Source organism: Lipotes vexillifer, unplaced genomic scaffold (assembly GCF_000442215.2).
Source record: "Lipotes vexillifer unplaced genomic scaffold, Lipotes_vexillifer_v1.1 scaffold311, whole genome shotgun sequence".
NCBI lineage: Eukaryota > Metazoa > Chordata > Mammalia > Artiodactyla > Lipotidae > Lipotes > Lipotes vexillifer.
Window position 1 is genome coordinate 4,337,872 of NW_006791012.1, and position 18,765 is coordinate 4,356,636.

General features: G+C 43.8%; 1 protein-coding gene across 1 annotated transcript; it reads right to left on the minus strand.

Annotated features, from left to right (window-relative positions):
- Window positions 1-877: 877 nt before the first annotated feature.
- On the minus strand, window positions 878-7,811 carry LGALSL (galectin like). The gene is made up of 5 exons (XM_007464114.1): window positions 7,776-7,811; window positions 6,909-6,980; window positions 6,681-6,769; window positions 5,831-6,008; window positions 878-3,985 (listed from the first exon to the last, which is right to left on the minus strand). Exons 1-5 carry the CDS (start codon window positions 7,809-7,811, stop codon window positions 3,842-3,844), a joined length of 519 nt encoding a protein of 172 aa, XP_007464176.1. The 3' UTR covers window positions 878-3,841.
- Window positions 7,812-18,765: the final 10,954 nt, after the last annotated feature.

Here is an 18,765-nt window from a genome sequence, read left to right on the forward strand (position 1 = left end):
AAATAAAGGAAAGGATTAATAAAACCAACTAAGGTATAAGTAGGTACCCTAAATCCAGCATATTGAGTAAATTATCTCCGCTAAACCACCCATAACTGAAGCTAGGCAAAATTCTATAAGCCAGTTTTATTTGTAGTAAAAATAGCTAAGTTTCCTTCCTAATCATTCAAACCACAGGAAAGAGAAGGCAAGAGAAATGCAATCTTGCTTTTGTATATACACTGTTCTAATAAGACTATATTAATGATTTATTAAGAATTGACTGCATCCTTAACAGGTGAATGAATAAAGAAACTGGTACATCCACACAATGGAATACTACTCAGCAATAAAAAGGAAAAACTTGATACACATAATATGAATCTCAAATGCATTAGCAAGAAGCCAATCTCCAAGGATTATATATGGTATAATTCTCTTTAAATGACATTCAGGAATAGGCAAAACTACAGGCAGGTGGAATGGGTCAGTGGTTGCCTGATTAGTGCTAGGAGTGGGGGGCAAGTTTAACTACAAAGGGGTAGCCCAAGGGAATTTTTGGGGGGTGATGGAAGGATTCTACATCCTGATGGAGGTGATTGTTACGTGAATCTATGCATGTGTTAAAACTCATAAAACTGCACACCGAGAAAAATGTGAATTTACTGTATGCAAATTATATTTTAAAAGAACCCATTGCACACACAACATGAACTCATTAGGTCTCTGAGGGCCCTCAGACACTTTCCTTCCCTTGATCAGTTTATTAATGTTGGCAACACACAAACAAGTGGTCTTGGAGTGTGTGCATGAAAGTGAGGGAGGATTGCTCTACCATACGGTCCATGCTAAGTACATTACACCCCGTGCCAAATTTAGCACCTTATAAACTGGAAACCATTTTGTAGAAAATTCCTTTATTATAGTGCAAATAACTTTCAGCAGTGACATAATAATCTAAGAACACATTTAGCAACATTTTACACCACGCAGTAAATAAGAAAGTGTTTCTTTGAAAATATGTTATCATAGGAACATTATTTCTACATTAATAATGTAGCTGGAAAATGCCAAGGCTGTTTCTCTCAAGGCAACAGGGCTCCCTCCCTCCTTTTGGATATTTGCTTTTTAATACAAATGAAAGGACTTGCCATTTTAACAAATCACCAATAATTCTAAGAGTCATCTCTTAGGATGTTTTGAACTGAGGTTGGCAAGATATGAAATGGGGTTTCAAATTAAAAAAAAAAAAAATTAAGACAATTCTGGGATAGCCCAGAAAGTAGAAGTCACTTCTATTAACTTTTAAGTAGATACATACATTCACTCCAATTTTGATGCAGAAATGAACAGATTGTCTAAAGCCTGCCTATTATTCCCCCAGAGCCTGATTGTCATTTATGTTCCTTGGTTTTGGTCATATTGCAAAATTAGGGCTCTGATCAGAAATAACACCTTACATACCCAAATGCTTTCCTGTGAAGCTTAAAATTGCACTTTCCATCCTGAATTCCCACCTTAGACCTCGCATGTTGATGAGAGGATGTGAACATGTTTCCAGTTTACAGCTTAATGATTAGTACAGCTGAATTAGCCCCTTGCTAATTTAACTATACCTGAATCAAATCATCACATCATTTAGATTAATTCCAGTAGGCTTAACCAAGAGGTTCCCCATACAGAAATGAAGGGTTAACAGTGAATCTTTACACTAGGCTGCCTAAGGGCTTGGTTGCTAACCAGTTAGCTGATAGGTAGAGAGAACAGTGTCAGTTCCAAACAGTTACACTCCCAACTCCTCTAGTTTCTGCTGAATTATGCAGTGGGTGGGAATGGATGGCCACTCAAATGAAACCTCCTGTGGGGGTCTTCCACCATAAGGAGAATCAAAACCCCTACCAATATATTTCAGGGTGCCCTCTAAGTCTCTCTACAAACACACATCAAAACCTAGTGGCTCTACAAGTTAATCACAGGCTCAAAAATAGCCGGAGCCACAGAACAGCCCTCCTGGCTGAATATGGCTGCTTAACTCAGCTGGTACATAAAGCTTTTCAATACTCAGCCAGCCTTGTTGGATAAAGCATCTTCTTATATAACACAGTGGAACTGTGCTAAACAGTTTAAAAGTTGAGAAGAATCCAAATATGTCACCTATAAAAAATTCATGATTTTAGTTTGCTTTTTCTTAGACTTTGGTACTGAAACACTGTCTACATTCTTGACACATGAATATGACATAGTCACTTCAGTGCCTCTGCATGTTGTGTAAAAAAACTCAAAAGCAAAGCAGGAGAAGGACGTGTCATAACAAGACGCAGTATATGCTCTACAGACAAAACCTAAATTATATATAAATACACACCCCACCCCAGCACCCCGTCTTCTCCCCACCAGCTGACCAAAGCAATGCCAAGGGTCCTTCTCTCCAGGGCCAGTGCAGTTTGCGAAATCCAGCACCCAGGACTCCAACCATTCCTTGCTGTGCGGTGACATCTGTATCACTGCAGGCTTCTCCTGGAGACTTCCTGCTGTCTAACCAGTTCCACAAGTACAGGGAAACACCTAAAGCTTAATTGGAAGCATTCACACTATTGGCTGGACTCAAAGACCTAGAGTCCTGGGAGTTAATTTTTCAGATAAACTAACTGGATCATTTCCTAATTTGGATCCTGTCTTATCCTAATACCTCAGCAGAGCCAACACAGTAGGAAGCACCCTCTACTCCGAAGCTCCAAAGGCATTGCTTAGGGATATCAGTGGGGGTCACATAATAAAAGTGATACAATGAGCTAACAGCTTAAGTTGATATAAATTATTTCCGGGTAAGTTATTTGGGGCCATTTGCTTCTGCTTTCCATTGCATTCCAGAATCATTTTCATACTGTACTTTTAAAAGTTTATATAATAGTCATTTAAAAATTGTCTATGCAATCACTTCTTACGTGTTTTCAATTAGCTTAATAACAACTTAATGAGCTATTATGTAGGTCTAGGGAAAAGTAGGTAGTCTTAAGGAAGCCAATACTGTGCTAATTCACAGTAAGGAGAAAAAGCAATGTAAATAATCATCAATAACTTGAAAAGCAGTCTTACGAAACGTTGCAAAGCTTTCCCAAAAGCACTTACAGCAATTTATATCAAGATATCCTAAGTTTAGGGGTATGGAGGATAAGACTCAACTCTTTAAGGTAGAAATTCACCTTTATCATGATTGTAATAGGTAATTTTCCCCCTCAGACCTAAGATAATTGTACATTCAAAAGTTCATAACTTGCTGTTCTTGAGACATTAATCATTCTCTCATACACTGAGTAGAAATAAATAACTACAAGAAAGCTTTAAAAATCTGAATTAACATTATGCTGTGCAACAAAACAAAACAAAACAAACCTTGAACAACTTACATTCTATGTTAAATACCCTGACTAAAATGTCGGTTGTGCTACACGATTCCACTTCAGTGCAGAAATGAGTTGACTTCTGTGTACCGTCTTTGTTGTTGTTGTTTTAAGTCTTTAGCACTTTTGTTCTAAACATCACCTTGCTTTGAAACGATGAATAACTTACTACCAAATCACAAATCCAGTTCAGTTTAGTCTGAATAAAATCCAGCGTAAGCGTATTACTTTGTTCTGGAAATAATGGCTCGGTGTCTTTGTTCCGACAGCTTCCTAAGGGCAAACCACCGTTGAAGTCATTCTGGGTTTAAACCGCACAGAAAGAAGAGACGGTGAAGTTTCCCTTTTCGTTTTTGTTTTCTTTTTAGGTCTTCAGATCTTGCTAGGACACTTCTTCCAGACCAACAGTCATATAGTTGTGGCACCTGATGCTATCTGAAACAGACGTGGTTTAAACAACGTCAGCCAAGCTTAGTGATCTGGAGGTCCCCGTTTATCTTTATGGTGTCGATTGCAGATAACGTTTGAATGCGGTGGTAAAAATCAAAAAGTTGGTGTCCATCCACAAACACTCTGAAACGTGGGTGCTCACAAAGGATTTCCACCTGGAAGAAACAAAATAATAACCTTAGTTCATAATTTCAATGAACCCTGCTGGGGATAAACAAGCAAACGGTACTTGATTTTGGAGAAAGGCAACATCCTCAGTGGCTCTCAAACACGGGAGTGCACTGGGATCATACAGAAGGCGTGTTAGAACACAGATTGCTGGACTCCACCCACCAAAATTTCCATTTAGTAGGGCTAGGGTAAGGTCTAAGAATGTGCTTTTCCATCAAGTTCCAAGATGATGTTGGTCTTGCTAGAATAAGGAACACACTTTGTGAAGCACTGCTCTACACTATTCAATGTTCTTTAAAGATTTAAAATTGCTTTACTATTTCTCCCTTCTCCTTGCATGCCAGAAAGTGATCTAAAGTGGCAGAGATTTATTTATATGGCACTTAATGCCTCCATCCTCATCCCCTGAACAATTCTATCCCACCTTCAGAGAAGCCCCTCACAAAGCAGAACTGGTACCCATTAGTAGCATGTAATAATAGTCTAGACACCCCTAAACACTAAGCAGAGAGAAGGTTACACAGTAATTACCATTCAACCAAGGATGTGTAATTAACAAGGCTTTGTTAAGCCAAACAGAAATACTGATTCCATATGGTAAAAGCTTTTTCTTCCCCTTTTTTTTAAACTTAAGTAATTCACCATAGAGTTTAATCATTGGTTCTGTGCTATGTATTTATTAAAAGCATTTGTATTCATCATGCAAGGAGAGACTCCATATGTGATATTAATCACATTTAATTCGGATTATTACTAAAATTATATCACCAAGAAGGGGTGATTTCATTTCAGTTTTGTTGTTGGGGAGCACTATTCCTCCTGGCAGAAGCTTTGGTTACTCACACTCACGAGCTCTGCATTATGATTCACCAGTAAGAAACTGACACAGTTCAGGGGAGCCTCAGGGTCATTATCATTCTAGAGAAGGGTAGGGGTGTCTTCCCCAGGCTACAATTAGAAGGGCAATTAGTCTCTATTCTATCATTGATGTGACAGTCATGGATTCTTGTTTTCCCCCCAGACTGTAAGATGGGAAGAAAAATTATGACTTATTCATAGGCCCTTGTAAATTTTTAGACGAGGAGCAACAGATTAAGGGTAGTTCTGCTTTGTTAGGTGTTTATGCAACAGGGAGCTTTTAACTGGGTTGTCATTATTGTGATGTATGTTAACAAGGTGTAATGTAGACACTTCATCACCAGGTCTGACATGTCAGTAAATTCTTTCCTAACACATTACTGACTTGCATCTCTTACTTGGTATTGTCCTTCATAGAGGAAGGTGCTGCTACTGCTGCTTGATTGAAATGGAAGTTTGGGCTGTGCTTCCTGCCTGACAGATAGTGGGGAGCAAATCTATACTCATCCAGGCCCAAGGGAAGGAATCTGTCAGCCACAGAGACTGTGACAGTGAAACAGACTGAGGCTACTTAACCCAGAGGGAAACAAGGACATGACTAAGTCCTCACTAGCAAAGGGAACAAGAGAAAATAAAATGATAATCAACTAGATTCTTAAAAAAAGACATAACTGATATGGTTTGGTGCTACTTAAAGGTTGAGAAAAAATGAGGAAAATTCTAGATACTTATTATTTATTAATCAAATATATTTTGGGACAGGTGTCTATTATATGCCTAGTACTACGTTAAATACTACATAGAAAAGTATTTATTTTTAACAATCTAGACATGTAAATATGGGTTTATTTACACGTATTGGCTAAATAGAATTGCAAAAATTCTGGCTGCTTAAAGTGTTCTTGGCACATATTAGATGAGAACATCACCATCCTGCCAGTAGTTGGAGCGGAAGCAATCGAGGCACTCACCCTGAATGGTTGGTCTGGGATGAAGGGGAAGTAAGGGATCGCTGACTGTTCTTCACCCCTTTCCCCAGATATACAAGAATTTCTGAGTAGCTGCCGATCTGTGAACACAGCTTTGAGTTCAATTGCCACATCGGCGGGAGGATCCTCCGAATCACCACAGGTCAAGCTGATGGCAAAGCTGAAAAGAAAATCATCTCATTTATTCACGGTTGAGCAAAACAACATTAACAATGACCCAGGCTCCCATTTCCTTCTTCTTCTTTGGATTTGTCAGCTTTTAATGGGCCACTACTCTTCATATGGGGGCGGGCGTTGGGGGGTTTAGACTATGGAGAAATAGGATTACAATCAAACTGGTTTATTTTGTTACCCAGAGGAGGCCCTGGTGAAAACTTCAGTGGAGATGAAACTAACTAACTGTAGACATTTCATATACCCCAAACTACCCACACATCTGTGTCTTAATCCATTTCAGAAGACTCAAAAACAGCCCCATTAATTGACCAGGGGAAACAACATCTCTGTAAAGTTTGGTTCTCATTTATATTGATAGTTCTTACTCCAAACACCATGTTTGGAAAAAAAAAAAAAAAATCCTTTAGTCTCCCTAAGGGTCAAAGAGAAAATGATGTGGGTCTATATTTATAATCTCTGATATAAATAGCTGTCTAGAGAAATGATGGCTGGGATTCATACACATTCTTTTCATGGGAACGTAGTACTTTCTTGGCACTTCAAACTAGCAACACTGGCCACAAGGGTGGGAAGAGGAGGGGCAGTAAACCACAACAGGAGTGGGCAGGACCTTGTAACTGCCTGATAGGTCTAGGTGACAAGGACTCTGCCTTACCTCTCAGGGTTGAGGTCTACGATGCCCATCACTAATACTTTCTTGCCTGGTCTCATGCCACCTTTAATGTGCCCACAAAATGGCACGATCTGCAAAGGATGAGAGGAGAAACAGAAAGTTTACAGCCTGTTAGGGAAGAGCTAAGGCCTCAGATCCTTAGGACCTGACCTAAGGAAGAAGAAAGAAGAGGGTACAGGCAGACACAGAGCACAGAACAAAATCATTTACCAGTCGTGGGAAGTACACGTCGGCTTGAACTGGAGAGCCCAAGGAGTTGTTTAAATGCCCATCATCTAGTTTCTAAAAATAGAAGCACACAGATTGGCTTTCCAAAAGCTTTTGGAGGGGGGTGTTAGAGGGAGCGGGGAAGAACCTACACAAATCTGGAGGAATCCAGCAGTCCTCCATAGAACACAGGAAGCCTCTGCAAAAGCTCCCACCTCACAGCCCACTGAATAACCGCATAAACTCCCGGAACAAAACCCGTCCTTTCCACCAGGTAGCTAAGCCTCTGATGATCCTCAGACCCTTCAGATCTAGATCAAAATGAAGGTCGAGGCCCACTGGGGAGCCAGAGCCCCGCGCCGGAGGAGGCAAGGCCCCTCTCCAACCGCAAACGCCCATGGAACCGCCGTCGCCCAGGCCTGTCCTCGGGGACATGGCTGGAGTGCAGCGGCCGCGCTCAACTTCTCTCGCGAGCCCCTGGCGCGGACCCATTTCCAAGGGGGAAATCCCCGGAACGGCGCGGGGCGGGCGCGGGGCGGGCGCGGGGCGCGCGCGCCGGACACTCACACAGGCGCACACTCACACGTGCAACATGCACACACCTGGCCGGAGGCTGCACAGCACGGAGGGGACTGTCGGTCCCCCCCACCCCGCGAGCCGCCCCCAACACCTCCCTTCAGCCAGCGGCCCTCCAGCTGGGGCACCCCTCTGGCCCCTCACGTCCGCCGCGCAAGCCGGCTCCCGCTACCAGGTACTGGGGCGCCTTCTCATGCGTGGGGCGCGGGACTGGGCCTCTGCCGAGCCGGAGCCGGCGAAGGGGCCGTGCGGGCTGCGGGAAGGGGGCGCCTCGCGTGCGCCCGCCGCACTCACCACCACTGCATCGCTGTCGGCGACCGACCCCGCCATCTTCTCGCGCAGCGCGCCGGGGTGCGCTGCTGGCGGCCGGGCGGCGGGAGGACGTGGGACACGGCGCGCGGGCTGGGATTCAGAGGCGGTCCTGCGCCAGGCGGGGGCGCGGGTCCGAGACTGGCTCGTGCGCGCACACACACACGGGCGCGCGGGCGTGCACTCCCGGGGACCCGGCGCCGACCCGGCTGGCGGGGCCAGGGGGAGGGGGAGGAGAAGGCGGAGGCCGGGAAGGCGGCGCGGGCCCAGAGGTCGGAGGTGGCCGCCGCAGCCCGGACCGCGCTGCAGAGTCGAGGCTGCTTTCTTCCTCGGGGTGCTGCTGCCCGAGGAAAAAGGAGTCGAGAGTGCGCCGTGCTGGCCCTGGGCTGCATTTAAAGGCCGCCGGAGCCCGGCTAGGGAACCGGGAACAGGGCGGGGAGCCGGCTGGGCTGCAGCGGCTTGCTCAGCTTGCCCTGCCCCTCGGCCATTGGACGGTGGCAGGAGGCTGGGGCGGGAGGGACTGGCCTACCAGGGTCGGGGCGTGCGGGAGGGCGGGCGCCCGGTCGGCGCTCTTCGGCGGCAGGGTGGGTGGGGCTGGGGCCTGCCAGGTGACAGGTGCTTGTGACATCACCGCTCCTCCCCTCCCCGCCTTTATTCTCAGGTTGTGTCTTGGGGCAGGTGGGACAGTGGAGGGCGAGGTCAAGGGAGGATAGGAGGTGGAGGCGGTATTCCAGAGCTCGAGATTTCTTTCAGAGAATGCCAACAAAGAGCGAGGAAAGATTCATTCGGCTTTCTAGGGTAGAAAGATAATGAAAGGCCTCTAGGCTTGCATAAATAAATATTTGACCTAAAAGCAGGAGGCAGAGAGGACTCACAGTAGGGACTTTTATATTTATACAGGAGATGTACGGAACACACCTCCCTCCCCTGTGGAAAGATGGGCAAGTCTGGGGGTCCCTGGAGGTTCTCTCAGGCAGGGGTCTGGTTAAGTCTTACCAAATTGAACTGGGCACAGTGACTGCTCTCAGAAAGTCTTCATTGGGCCGTTTTTTACAAGTCACCTGTCCAGTCTAGGCTAGTGAATTTCACACCGAAAATCTCCTGATATCCTTTGTGGAGTAATTCCTAGGGGATCCACCTCTCTTTATTCCAAGGCACAAATTCCTTTATGGCGTTTCCACAGTAGGACGATTATGTAACTTCTCAGGTAAAGTTGTATCAACATAGCCTCTATTAGGTGACATCTTGGCTTAAATATTCCATTGTGTGAATCACCCTGGTGTTTTATACTAATAAGCAAGGAGCATGTGTGACCTGCTGCAATCCCAGAGGGGCCCTCAGAGGCTCCCTTCCTGCCACTGTTGCTGGCTGTGTGGCCTGGAACATCACTGAGGCTTTTGTGTCTTAGCTTTCCCTTTATGGACCAGAGCTAATCATGGTAATCTCAGTTGAGTAGGGAGAATTACCTGCACACGCTTGTAAACCAAAGTCATATCCTTTGTGTGCTCTGAACTTGAGGCTGAAGTGCAGCACAACTGTGGCTCACAGTTTTGCTCTTGTTTACCAGTCTTAGCTCAAAATCATACCTTATTGATTATTTTAAAATGTTAGGCAGTCATAGGAAACAACTGACATTTTGAAAGCACACTTTGATATATCTCAATTTCTGAGAGTTTGGTATAGGGGACACTCATTGAAGTATTTTTTTGTCATTAGCTAAGCTAAGAGTGACAGAATACATCATGGTGGTTAAAGAACGTGTGCCCTAGGTTCAAATCCTGGCTCTACAATTGACTAGCTGGGTGATCTTGGACGTGTTACTAAACTTCTCTGTGCCTCAGTTTCTTCATCTGTGAACCAGAGATGACAGCAATGATGACAGTAGTGCCTATCTTGTGTTATTGGGAAGATTAGGTAAATTGGTTCCTGTACCTTCCTTAGAATAGTAGCTGGCACTTAGTAAGCGCTACTCTTCATATCTACAAACATCTTGAGGGTTTGCCATGTACCAGGCACTGGGGAATCCAGGGGGGACATTTTTTTGTGCTTCTACTTTATTATTATTTTAAAATTGTTTTTTAAATTGAAATATAGTTGATGTACAATGTTATGTTAGAGTCAGGTGTACGGCAAAGTGAGTCAGCTGTTCTTTTTCAGATTCTTTTCCATTTTAGGTTATTACAAGTTATTGAATATAGTTCCCTGTGCTATACAGCAGGACCTTGTTGTTTATCTATTTTAGATATAGTAGTGTGTATCTGTTACTCCCAAACTCCTAATTTATTCCTCCCTACCCCTTTCCCCTTTGGTATCCATAAATTTGTTTTCTATGTCTGTGGGTCTGTTTCTGTTTTATAAATAAGTTCATTTGTATCTTTTTCTTAGATTCCACATATAAGTGATACCATATATTTGTCTTTCTCTGTCTGACTTCACTTAGTATGATAATCTCTGGGTCCATCCATGTTACTGCAAATGGCATTATTTCATTCTTTTTTATGGCTGAGTAATATTCCATTGTATATACATAACACATCTTCTTGATTCATTTATCTGTTGATGGACATTTAGGTTGCTTCCATGTCTTGGCTATTGTAAATAGTGCTGCTATGAACATTGGGGTGCATATATCTTTTCAAATTAGAGTTTTTATCTTTTCCAGATATATGCCCAGGAGTGGGATTGCTGGATTATATCGTAACTCTATTTTTAGTTCTTTAAGGAACCTCAGTGGGGATTTTTTTGTTGATCTTACATTCTAATGGCGAAAGGCAGTTAATAAACAAATAAATATATAATATGTCAGGTGGTAAAAGTATTAGAAAAAAATAGTAAAGCAAGTAAGGTGAAAGAGAGAGGTAGAAGGTGGGGCGATGCTGTTTACAGTGTTATCAGGGAAGCCACCTATGGTAGAGTGAGTTTGAGGACCCCTAAAGGGAGGGAGGGAGGGGGGGAGGCATTTGGAAGTCTGGAGGAAGAGGTTGCTGGCAGAGGGAACTGCAAGGGCAAAGTCCCCAGGGTGGAGTAAGGGAAGAAAGTGTTGGGTGCAGCTGGGGTGCAGTGACGGAAGAGGTAAGTAATTAGAAATGGAATAGGCCATGTAGACCCTGTGAAGATTGGCTTTTCCTTGGGAGAGGTGGGAAGGTATTGGAAGTTTCTGAGCAAAGGAGTGACATAGCTTGCCTTCTGTTGTGGATGTATCCCTCTGGCTGCTGTGTGAAGTGGTCTCTGTGAGGAGGGCAGTGTGTAGGAGGCAGGTAGAAGCAGGACTTAGGAAGCTCCTGCAGCAATCCAAGCAAGATATAATGGTGGCTTAGCCAACGGTGGGAATGATGAAGATAAGAGAAGCTGTGCGCCCTTGAAAAGTCCTAGCCGTTGTCATTACATAGCTCTGAGAGTTCAAATTGACTTCTAAGCCTCAGTTTCCTCACTGCAAAATTAAGAGGTTGGGCTCATTCATCATTCCTTCTTAGCTCTTAGAAAGTTCTTCTGGGGCTTCCCTGGTGGCACAGTGGTTGAGAGTCCACCTGCCGATGCAGGGGACGTGGGTTCGTGCCCCGGTCCGGGAAGATCCCACATGCCGCGGAGCAGCTGAGACCGGTTCTTGAAAAGTTGTGTAAATGCCATCTAAATCTAAATGGTAGGTGCTGCTGAATGAAAATAATCTTGGGTTGAATCTTTCAATAAGTGGTTTTGTAGGGTGAAGAATAACCCTTAGATTTACATTGTCAGTGGAGTTGAAGATACTTGGATTGCTTGAGATGTTCTTTACATTCCTAAAATTCTTACGTTTTAGGAATGTAAAGAACAGGAAGGTACTGAACATGCCCAGAACATTTTAAACTGGAAAGTTGCCTTTTATTCCAAAAATGCTTTGTTCCTTCTCAGTCATTCTATAGAATAGTTCATTTTCAATATGGAGAGCAGGGAGAAAGCCTAAATGAATTTTTTGTTATAATTAAAACTGAGCAGAGTCAAACTACCCCTGACAGGGAAATTCATTAGCAAATAAATGAATTATAGAGCTTGAATTTTTAAAAAGTTGTAGAGAGGAGGACAGGCAAACTTTGCTCTGGGCTTTGATTATGGGCATTTTTGTCTAAAAAACATTAACCAAGATTGTGACCCTTTTATGAAATGCAACAGTAAACTGTATTACTGCTAGAAACTACTAAAAAGGCTAAAGAAAGTCAGCATCGAAAAAGAAATATACACAGGTCTTTGAAGATAGACTTTGCTAAATGATCTTCCCAGATGAAAATAGTAGATCACATCATTCTCTCCTTCCCATTTAATATGTTTTATTCAAATGTAGGCATGCAGAATTTCTAATACTGTGGGGAGAATATGGCATTGACGTCAATTCGGCAGCCATGTTATGAGCATTGCTAGGTGCTGTGATACCCTGGACCAAGAAGAGATATATGAAAATGCATAGGTCTTGTCCTGAAGAAGCTCACAACTCACTCTGGGGACCAATGTAGAATGCAGTGGGCAAGATAATAAAGGCCTTAGATCTACAACCTGAGCGCTGAGCGGGGAGAGTCACTCCCATTGGGAGGGTTAAGGCAGCTGTCTGGAGGAGCTGGCACATCTCTGACCACAAGCATGGCAGCCCTTTCCACCGTCCCACCAAAGCAAGTCTGCAAAGACTGCACAGCAGCTCTATTCATGGCCCAAATTCTAAATGCACTCTGCCTGGTCTGGTCACCAGCTGAGCCCCTGCTCCCAGAGGCTGGTTTTGTCTCCTGCCCTGGTCTGGGTAGATATGTGCCTTCTTCCTTTACACTGTGACTGCGGGCCCCGATCCCCAGGCCTGCCTTTGACTTTCAGACCACTTGTTTTCTGCGTATATATACACATTGGCAGCAGCAGGGTTTCTCGTCCTCAGCGCTATTGATATTTTAGGCTGAGAAATTCTTTGTGGTAGGGAGCTGTCCTGTGCATTGTAGGATGTTGAGCACTAGATGCCACTAGCTGCCCCCCGGAAGTGGTGACAGCCAAAAATTCCTCAGACATTGACAAGTGTCAAATGTCCCTGAGTGGGGTGGGGAAAACTTGCCCCCAGTGGAGAACCAGTTATCTAAAAGGTGCTTTAAGATTCCTGTTACTCATATATATGATATGAAATCCATCTGATCTAATCTGGAGTAGAAACTTGCACATCAGAAACATTTGCCTTTTTATTTGGCAAGTCATTGCTTCCTGATATTACGGGAGCACTTTACAAATGGTTCCACAGAGAACCCCCTACAATGAAGGAGGACCTGTGAGGACCCCTGTGGATGTAGCTGGCAGCTCAAAATGTCTGTAATATTGAGAAATTTGTGTGACTTTTGCACTCTGTTCAACAATATCGCCATGTTTATTTTTGATATAAACATAATGTGCTCCCCACACCCATAAATACAGCAAAATTAAAGCATCTAAATGTTTACCCTGTTCATCTTGTGGCTTGATTCCCTCCCTGCCCCAGACCCCAAAGGGTGGCTGCAGCCCACTTTGAGGAAAAAGATAATGCACCATTTTACAGGCTGGTCAGGCTTTCAACTTTCCATAAGTGTTTGCATCAGGCCAGTCTCTGCTCAGGATAAATATTCACGTAGGCAGAAAATATACAAACTCAGCATTCTTTGGTTACCTCGTTAGGTAGGAGGGCAAATAGTTATCAAGCTATTTTTCTTTATTTCAGTACATGATTAAAGTTCTTAGTTATTCTAGGAACTGTGGTCATGGTTATCAAATATTATTTTAGACACACACAAAAATCTGTGTTGTACTAGTATAATTAGGGGACAACCATAAAACTTGGTAGTCAATGCCAGTAGCTAACATTTCATTATTTTCAGTTTATTTATGAGGAAGCTAGAATCAGACTCCTGCTTGCGTTTTAATTACTTAGCTCAGGAAGGATTGATTGCAGAAAACCTCCAGACTGAAAAGGGTAATAATGAGCCCATTTCCCAGGAGGAGTTCAGGGCTTCAAAGGTATGCACTGCTTCCTACCCTGGGGATGTCACTGTGGGCCCTTTATCATGTCTGAGATGTCGTAGGAGTGCACCCTGAGCTGGCTCACTCCTGTGGGAGGTAGCAAGAGCCCTTGCCCAGAAAGAAGCACAAAAGAATGCTGCTTCCAGTCTTTGGAACTGGCAGCATGAATGAAAGATATTTTAAGATACAGGGCTTTGTGCTGGGACTGAGAGCCAAGGATGTGCTTCTGTGCCTCCTCTCCAGCCTTACCTTTCAGCAATTCCAAGAGGCAGATCTGTGCTCAGCCAGCCTTGTACCAGTAAGGAATGGGACAGGCCTACGTGGCGGAGCCCCGGGCCTCATTTCACTCTTCTCATTATGCTTGATGTTTCTGTTTTCATCTGCTGGTTTATAGTCCTCCTTTTTATTGCCTCTGTGATTTTACTTTCTTGGTGTCAAGTGGCATAATGGATTTCTTAGTTTGGTAGTTTCATGGAAACTCGTGTGGCTTGGCTGCGTGGAAGGAGACAAAGATTCAGAATTAACAGTCTGCTGGAAATCCTGAGTAATGGGCAGGAAAACTCAGGAGTCAGGCTGCCAGGTGGTCATTTGATTTTTAGAGGAAATGTGTTTGAGTGACACAGATTTCTAGATTTCTTAAAAGGTGAACTACACAGAGGAGGGATTAACACAGACAGCTTCTGAACAAACCACCATCCAGGAGGGACCTGGGAATTTAAACTTGGCATCCAAATTTGACTAACCAAAGAGATTCAGAGAAAACAGACTTCATTTATTTATTCAACAATTCTTTATTGAGCTGGGCTCCATTTTAGTTGTCATTATGATCTTTTTTACTTTCTTAAAAAAGGCCCAAACAACCATATACATATTTGTACGTAAAATACTTGCCCTCCTTTTCCATATGAGTTTCTTCAGGGCATCTCTACTTCCTCATATTGTAGATTCCTCTCTGCACACTGCCTGTTCCATCTGACAATATTCAGAATGGGTCTAAGAGCTCCGCTGCCAACGTGGCAGCATAGCCCAAAAAATAAAAATAAAGTGTTTTGAATTCAGAGGCTGGTTTCATTCCACCTCCAAATGATTAATTTATTCCATAGAGAAAGATTAATTAAAGAGTTGAAGAAAATGTTTTAAATTGCAGAAGTTCAAATTGGTAATCTACACTGATTAAACTCATCACATTTCATTCATTCACAACCTTGGCCTTGGTTGGCTCAGTGTTGCTCTTAAACTTAAGAATTAATTGGAACTCTATAAATTCAGGGGGGTTTGGGGTTAGGCATGATTTTTCAAGGTTGCCTGGTGTGTATTTGTGTATGTGTATGTGTGTGTGTGTGTGTGTGTGTGTAAGGCCAGTTGGAGTGGGGAAGGAGGGAAAATTTCACCTTTTCTTAAAAGCCAATCGTCATTTTAATCAGGAATAGATAAAAGTAACTTCGAGAGAGGAAGCAAAGTCGTTGTCTGTGCTTGTTTTTGATTCCACTGATTCTAATGCCAGCAAAAACTCCATCAAGAGAAGAGAAGAACTTCATACTTTTTTTTTAGATGAGTGAGGCAGAGATACAAGTATTAAATTTTTATTCTTTGACACTCTCTCTGCTAGCAGGTGTTATCCTTGACACTGGTCTGGAATCTTCCCTCACACAACTCGATTCCTGGCCAGTTATGCCCACTTTACACATCAGCCTTATGGGCACTTTCCCCAGTAATGCCAGCTTCTCCCCTGGATAGGCTCCCCCACTTCATTGCCAGCCCAGACTCCTCCCCACTCCTTCCATTGGCTCTGGGCTCTCCTCCTGGGCAGGCTCCTCCTCCACAGCATGTCTTCAGTGAGTAGACTCTCAGGAGCCTGAAAGAGAAAATTTAAAACAGATAAACACATTGCGTTTACAAATGGTCCTTCTCTGGAAGGCAGGAGTTGCTGTTTTTCAGGAGGCCAGTATGCATCCTTTTCTCTCTTAGTCACTGTTGACAGACTGGTGCCATAGCCAGGACAGGCCAGAAAATGTGTCATTCCATTTCAAGCCAAAGTGATACAGCTAACAGTTATTCTAGAGAAGCTACAACTAACGGTTGGCTTTAGATGATTTATACAGATTATCTAATGTCAGGTGATATTCTATAATTAGAAATAAGAAGGGATGAGCTTAGTGAGAAGAGGATGGGTGGAATTTCTAAGTGTGGGAAGGATGAATGTTTCTTTATGTCTAGTGGATGGTTTTAATCTACAATGTCGTTTATTCTCAGTGCCCTGATAGCAGCTTATAAAACAGCCACAGTTCACCCAAAAGCCCTTAGAAATTACTACACAGTGCTAAAATAAGGCATTGCCCAGGAATCTGAGAGTACCCACATCTTTTGTAAACTGTAATTCAACTCCCTTCTTCAATGTTGAGTTCATGTTAAGTCAGCATGGTCTTTTAAAAACATAAATCTTGTACCATCAACCCTTCTTAAAATCATCTGGTGAGGGCTTCCCTGGTGGCGCAGTGGTTGAGAGTCCGCCTGCTGATGCAGGGGACATGGGTTCGTGCTCCGGTCCGGGAAGATCCCACATGCAGCGGAGCGGCTGGGCCTGTGAGCCATGGCCGCTGAGCCTGCGCATCCGGAGCCTGTGCTCCGCAACGGGAGAGGCTGCAAGAGTGAGAGGCCCGCGTACCGCACAAAAAAAAAGGAAAAAAAAAATCACCTGGTGGGTTCTCATGGTATTTAGGATGAAACCCTAATTCCTTTACATGGCTTTTAAGGCCCTGTGGGGTCTGGCCCTCTTTCTCCACCTTCACTTGGAGGCCGTACTCCTCTCCCTTGCTCACTCTCTTCAGCCAAAACTGGCCTCCGTGGGGTTTTCCCAACAGCCGAGCACACTCATTCCTCAGGGTCTTTTCACTTGCTGGTCCTCCTGCCTGGAGCGTGCTTCCCCAGGCACTTTTTTGGTTTCTCATTCTTAAATTCTTCACTCAAATGTCACCTTCTGTGAGAGACCTTCCCTAATATACGCCCCTGCCAGGGTTCTTTTAGCGCATCCTCATCTTCTCCACACCTTACCTCAATCTTTAATTGTCTTGTTTATTACCTGGTGTGATCTTTCCATATCAGAGGGTAAGAGCCTTGAGAGCAGACTCTTGTCTTTCTAATTCATGAAGTGAAGTGAAATTGGGAGCAAAGATTTATTGACTGAATGAATGAGTGAATGAATGAATAATGCACAGCCACAGATCTGCAGATGAAATAAAACTTCAGAGCTGTTGAGGACTCCAGGGTCCCAAGGCCAGAGTCCACTCATTTCCCTGTTACACAGCCTGAGAACAATCCTCTTTGGGTTGACATATAAAGACTCTGCCCTGAGATGTCCTTTCCACCACTGAGAAGTCTTGATTCTAGGTGCCGTATGGGTTACGTATAAATTCGTCCTAGACATTAGGCAAGGTTGTCGAACCTAAAGTTTAAATGTTACTTATAAGCAATGAAAAGTTGAATTGGTAAGATCAAGTACAGGAAAGATAATAGTGAAAAAAAAAATCTCAAAGCAAAAGCATAGCAATGTCAATAGCTTTATTAGCAGTATTATTGTTTCCTCATCCTGATTAGATAGACTCTTAGGCTCTTTAAAGTAACCTGATATTGAACATTAACTATAGCTTCTTCTCTAAGAGGGGTGAGCAATGAAGGTGCTGCCTTTCCCGATTACTTATTTAATTTTATTTAACAAGCACTTATAGAATGTTCACCAAGCTCCAGGTACCTTTCTAAATACTTGACAAATGCTGTCTTGGGTTGAGTTCATTGGAAGCTATAGTGGAGACAGAGTTTGGGGTGTAAGATGCTTATTAGGAATTAACACCTTTGAAGAGGAGGCAGAGAAAGCAAGAAGTCAAACTGCACTACAGGCTCAGGGAGTCTGGGAACCAGGCAGGGACTTGAGGCATGTGCTGCCTGTTGGAGTGTCCTGCATGGGACTGGAATGGCCTGCCTTTCTACCCCCACCTCGTTCAGGCACCAAATGTGGGCTCCCCCAGGAAGGGCATGGCCTTGGGCAAGGCTGCTGTGTAGCTGAGGCACACTGGAGTTGCTGAGAGCTGGAGTTTGTCTGCTTCCCATCTTCCCTGCTTCTGGGCAGCAAGTTCTCCCTTGAAGTGCACCTCTGGGTCTGCTCAAATATTAACTCATTTAACCCTCATGATAACCCTAAGAGGTAGGCCCTTTTATTAGCCCCATTTTACAGATGACAAAGCTGAGGCATGGAGAAATTAGTTCACTTGCCAAACTAGGTCAGGTAGCAGAGCTTAAATTTGACCCTGGAAGTGTGGCTCCAGAATCAGAGTTCTTAACTGCTCAGCTATTCTGTCTTAGCTATTACTTCATAGAAACTGTTGATGATAGCCTAATAATAATAACAGTGACAATATTGGTTGTTATTTAGTTATTTCTAAGGTAGTGTGTGCATGTGTGTGTGTGTGTTTGCCTCGTATTGGTGCATTTCTTAAAAACAGCATCAAAAGAATGATAATTTTGGGTTGCCTACCGTATTTGAATATGAAATCCTGCCTGTAAAAATCTAAGTATCCAGACTAGATGCTGAGGGGTAATGACTGGGTTTAAATTCCAGTACAAGGTAGCCTGTGCTGAAATTCTCATGTTGGCCTGCAAAAGGCCAACCACTTTGGAGTTTAGGGCAAGAGAATTGAGTATATGGAAGAAAGGCTATAAAATACAGGGCAAGGCCAACCAGTTCTGTGCTCTGCCAGTCACAGGAGTGAGGTGTTAGATAAGGGCCTGAGGGAAAAGCAGGTGACACCTTGGGAAGAAGGTAAAGAAGGAGAGGGGAGTTTAACATATGTGAGCAGGGTGGGCCCGGAGTGCTCTTCAGAGGGTCTGGAAGACAGTCCAACACTGTGAAGAAGCAGGAGGGCAGAAGAGGAGGTAAAAGGAGTCCAGGCTGCTCCTAGAAGGGAAAGAGAAAACCCAGGGGCAACAGAAA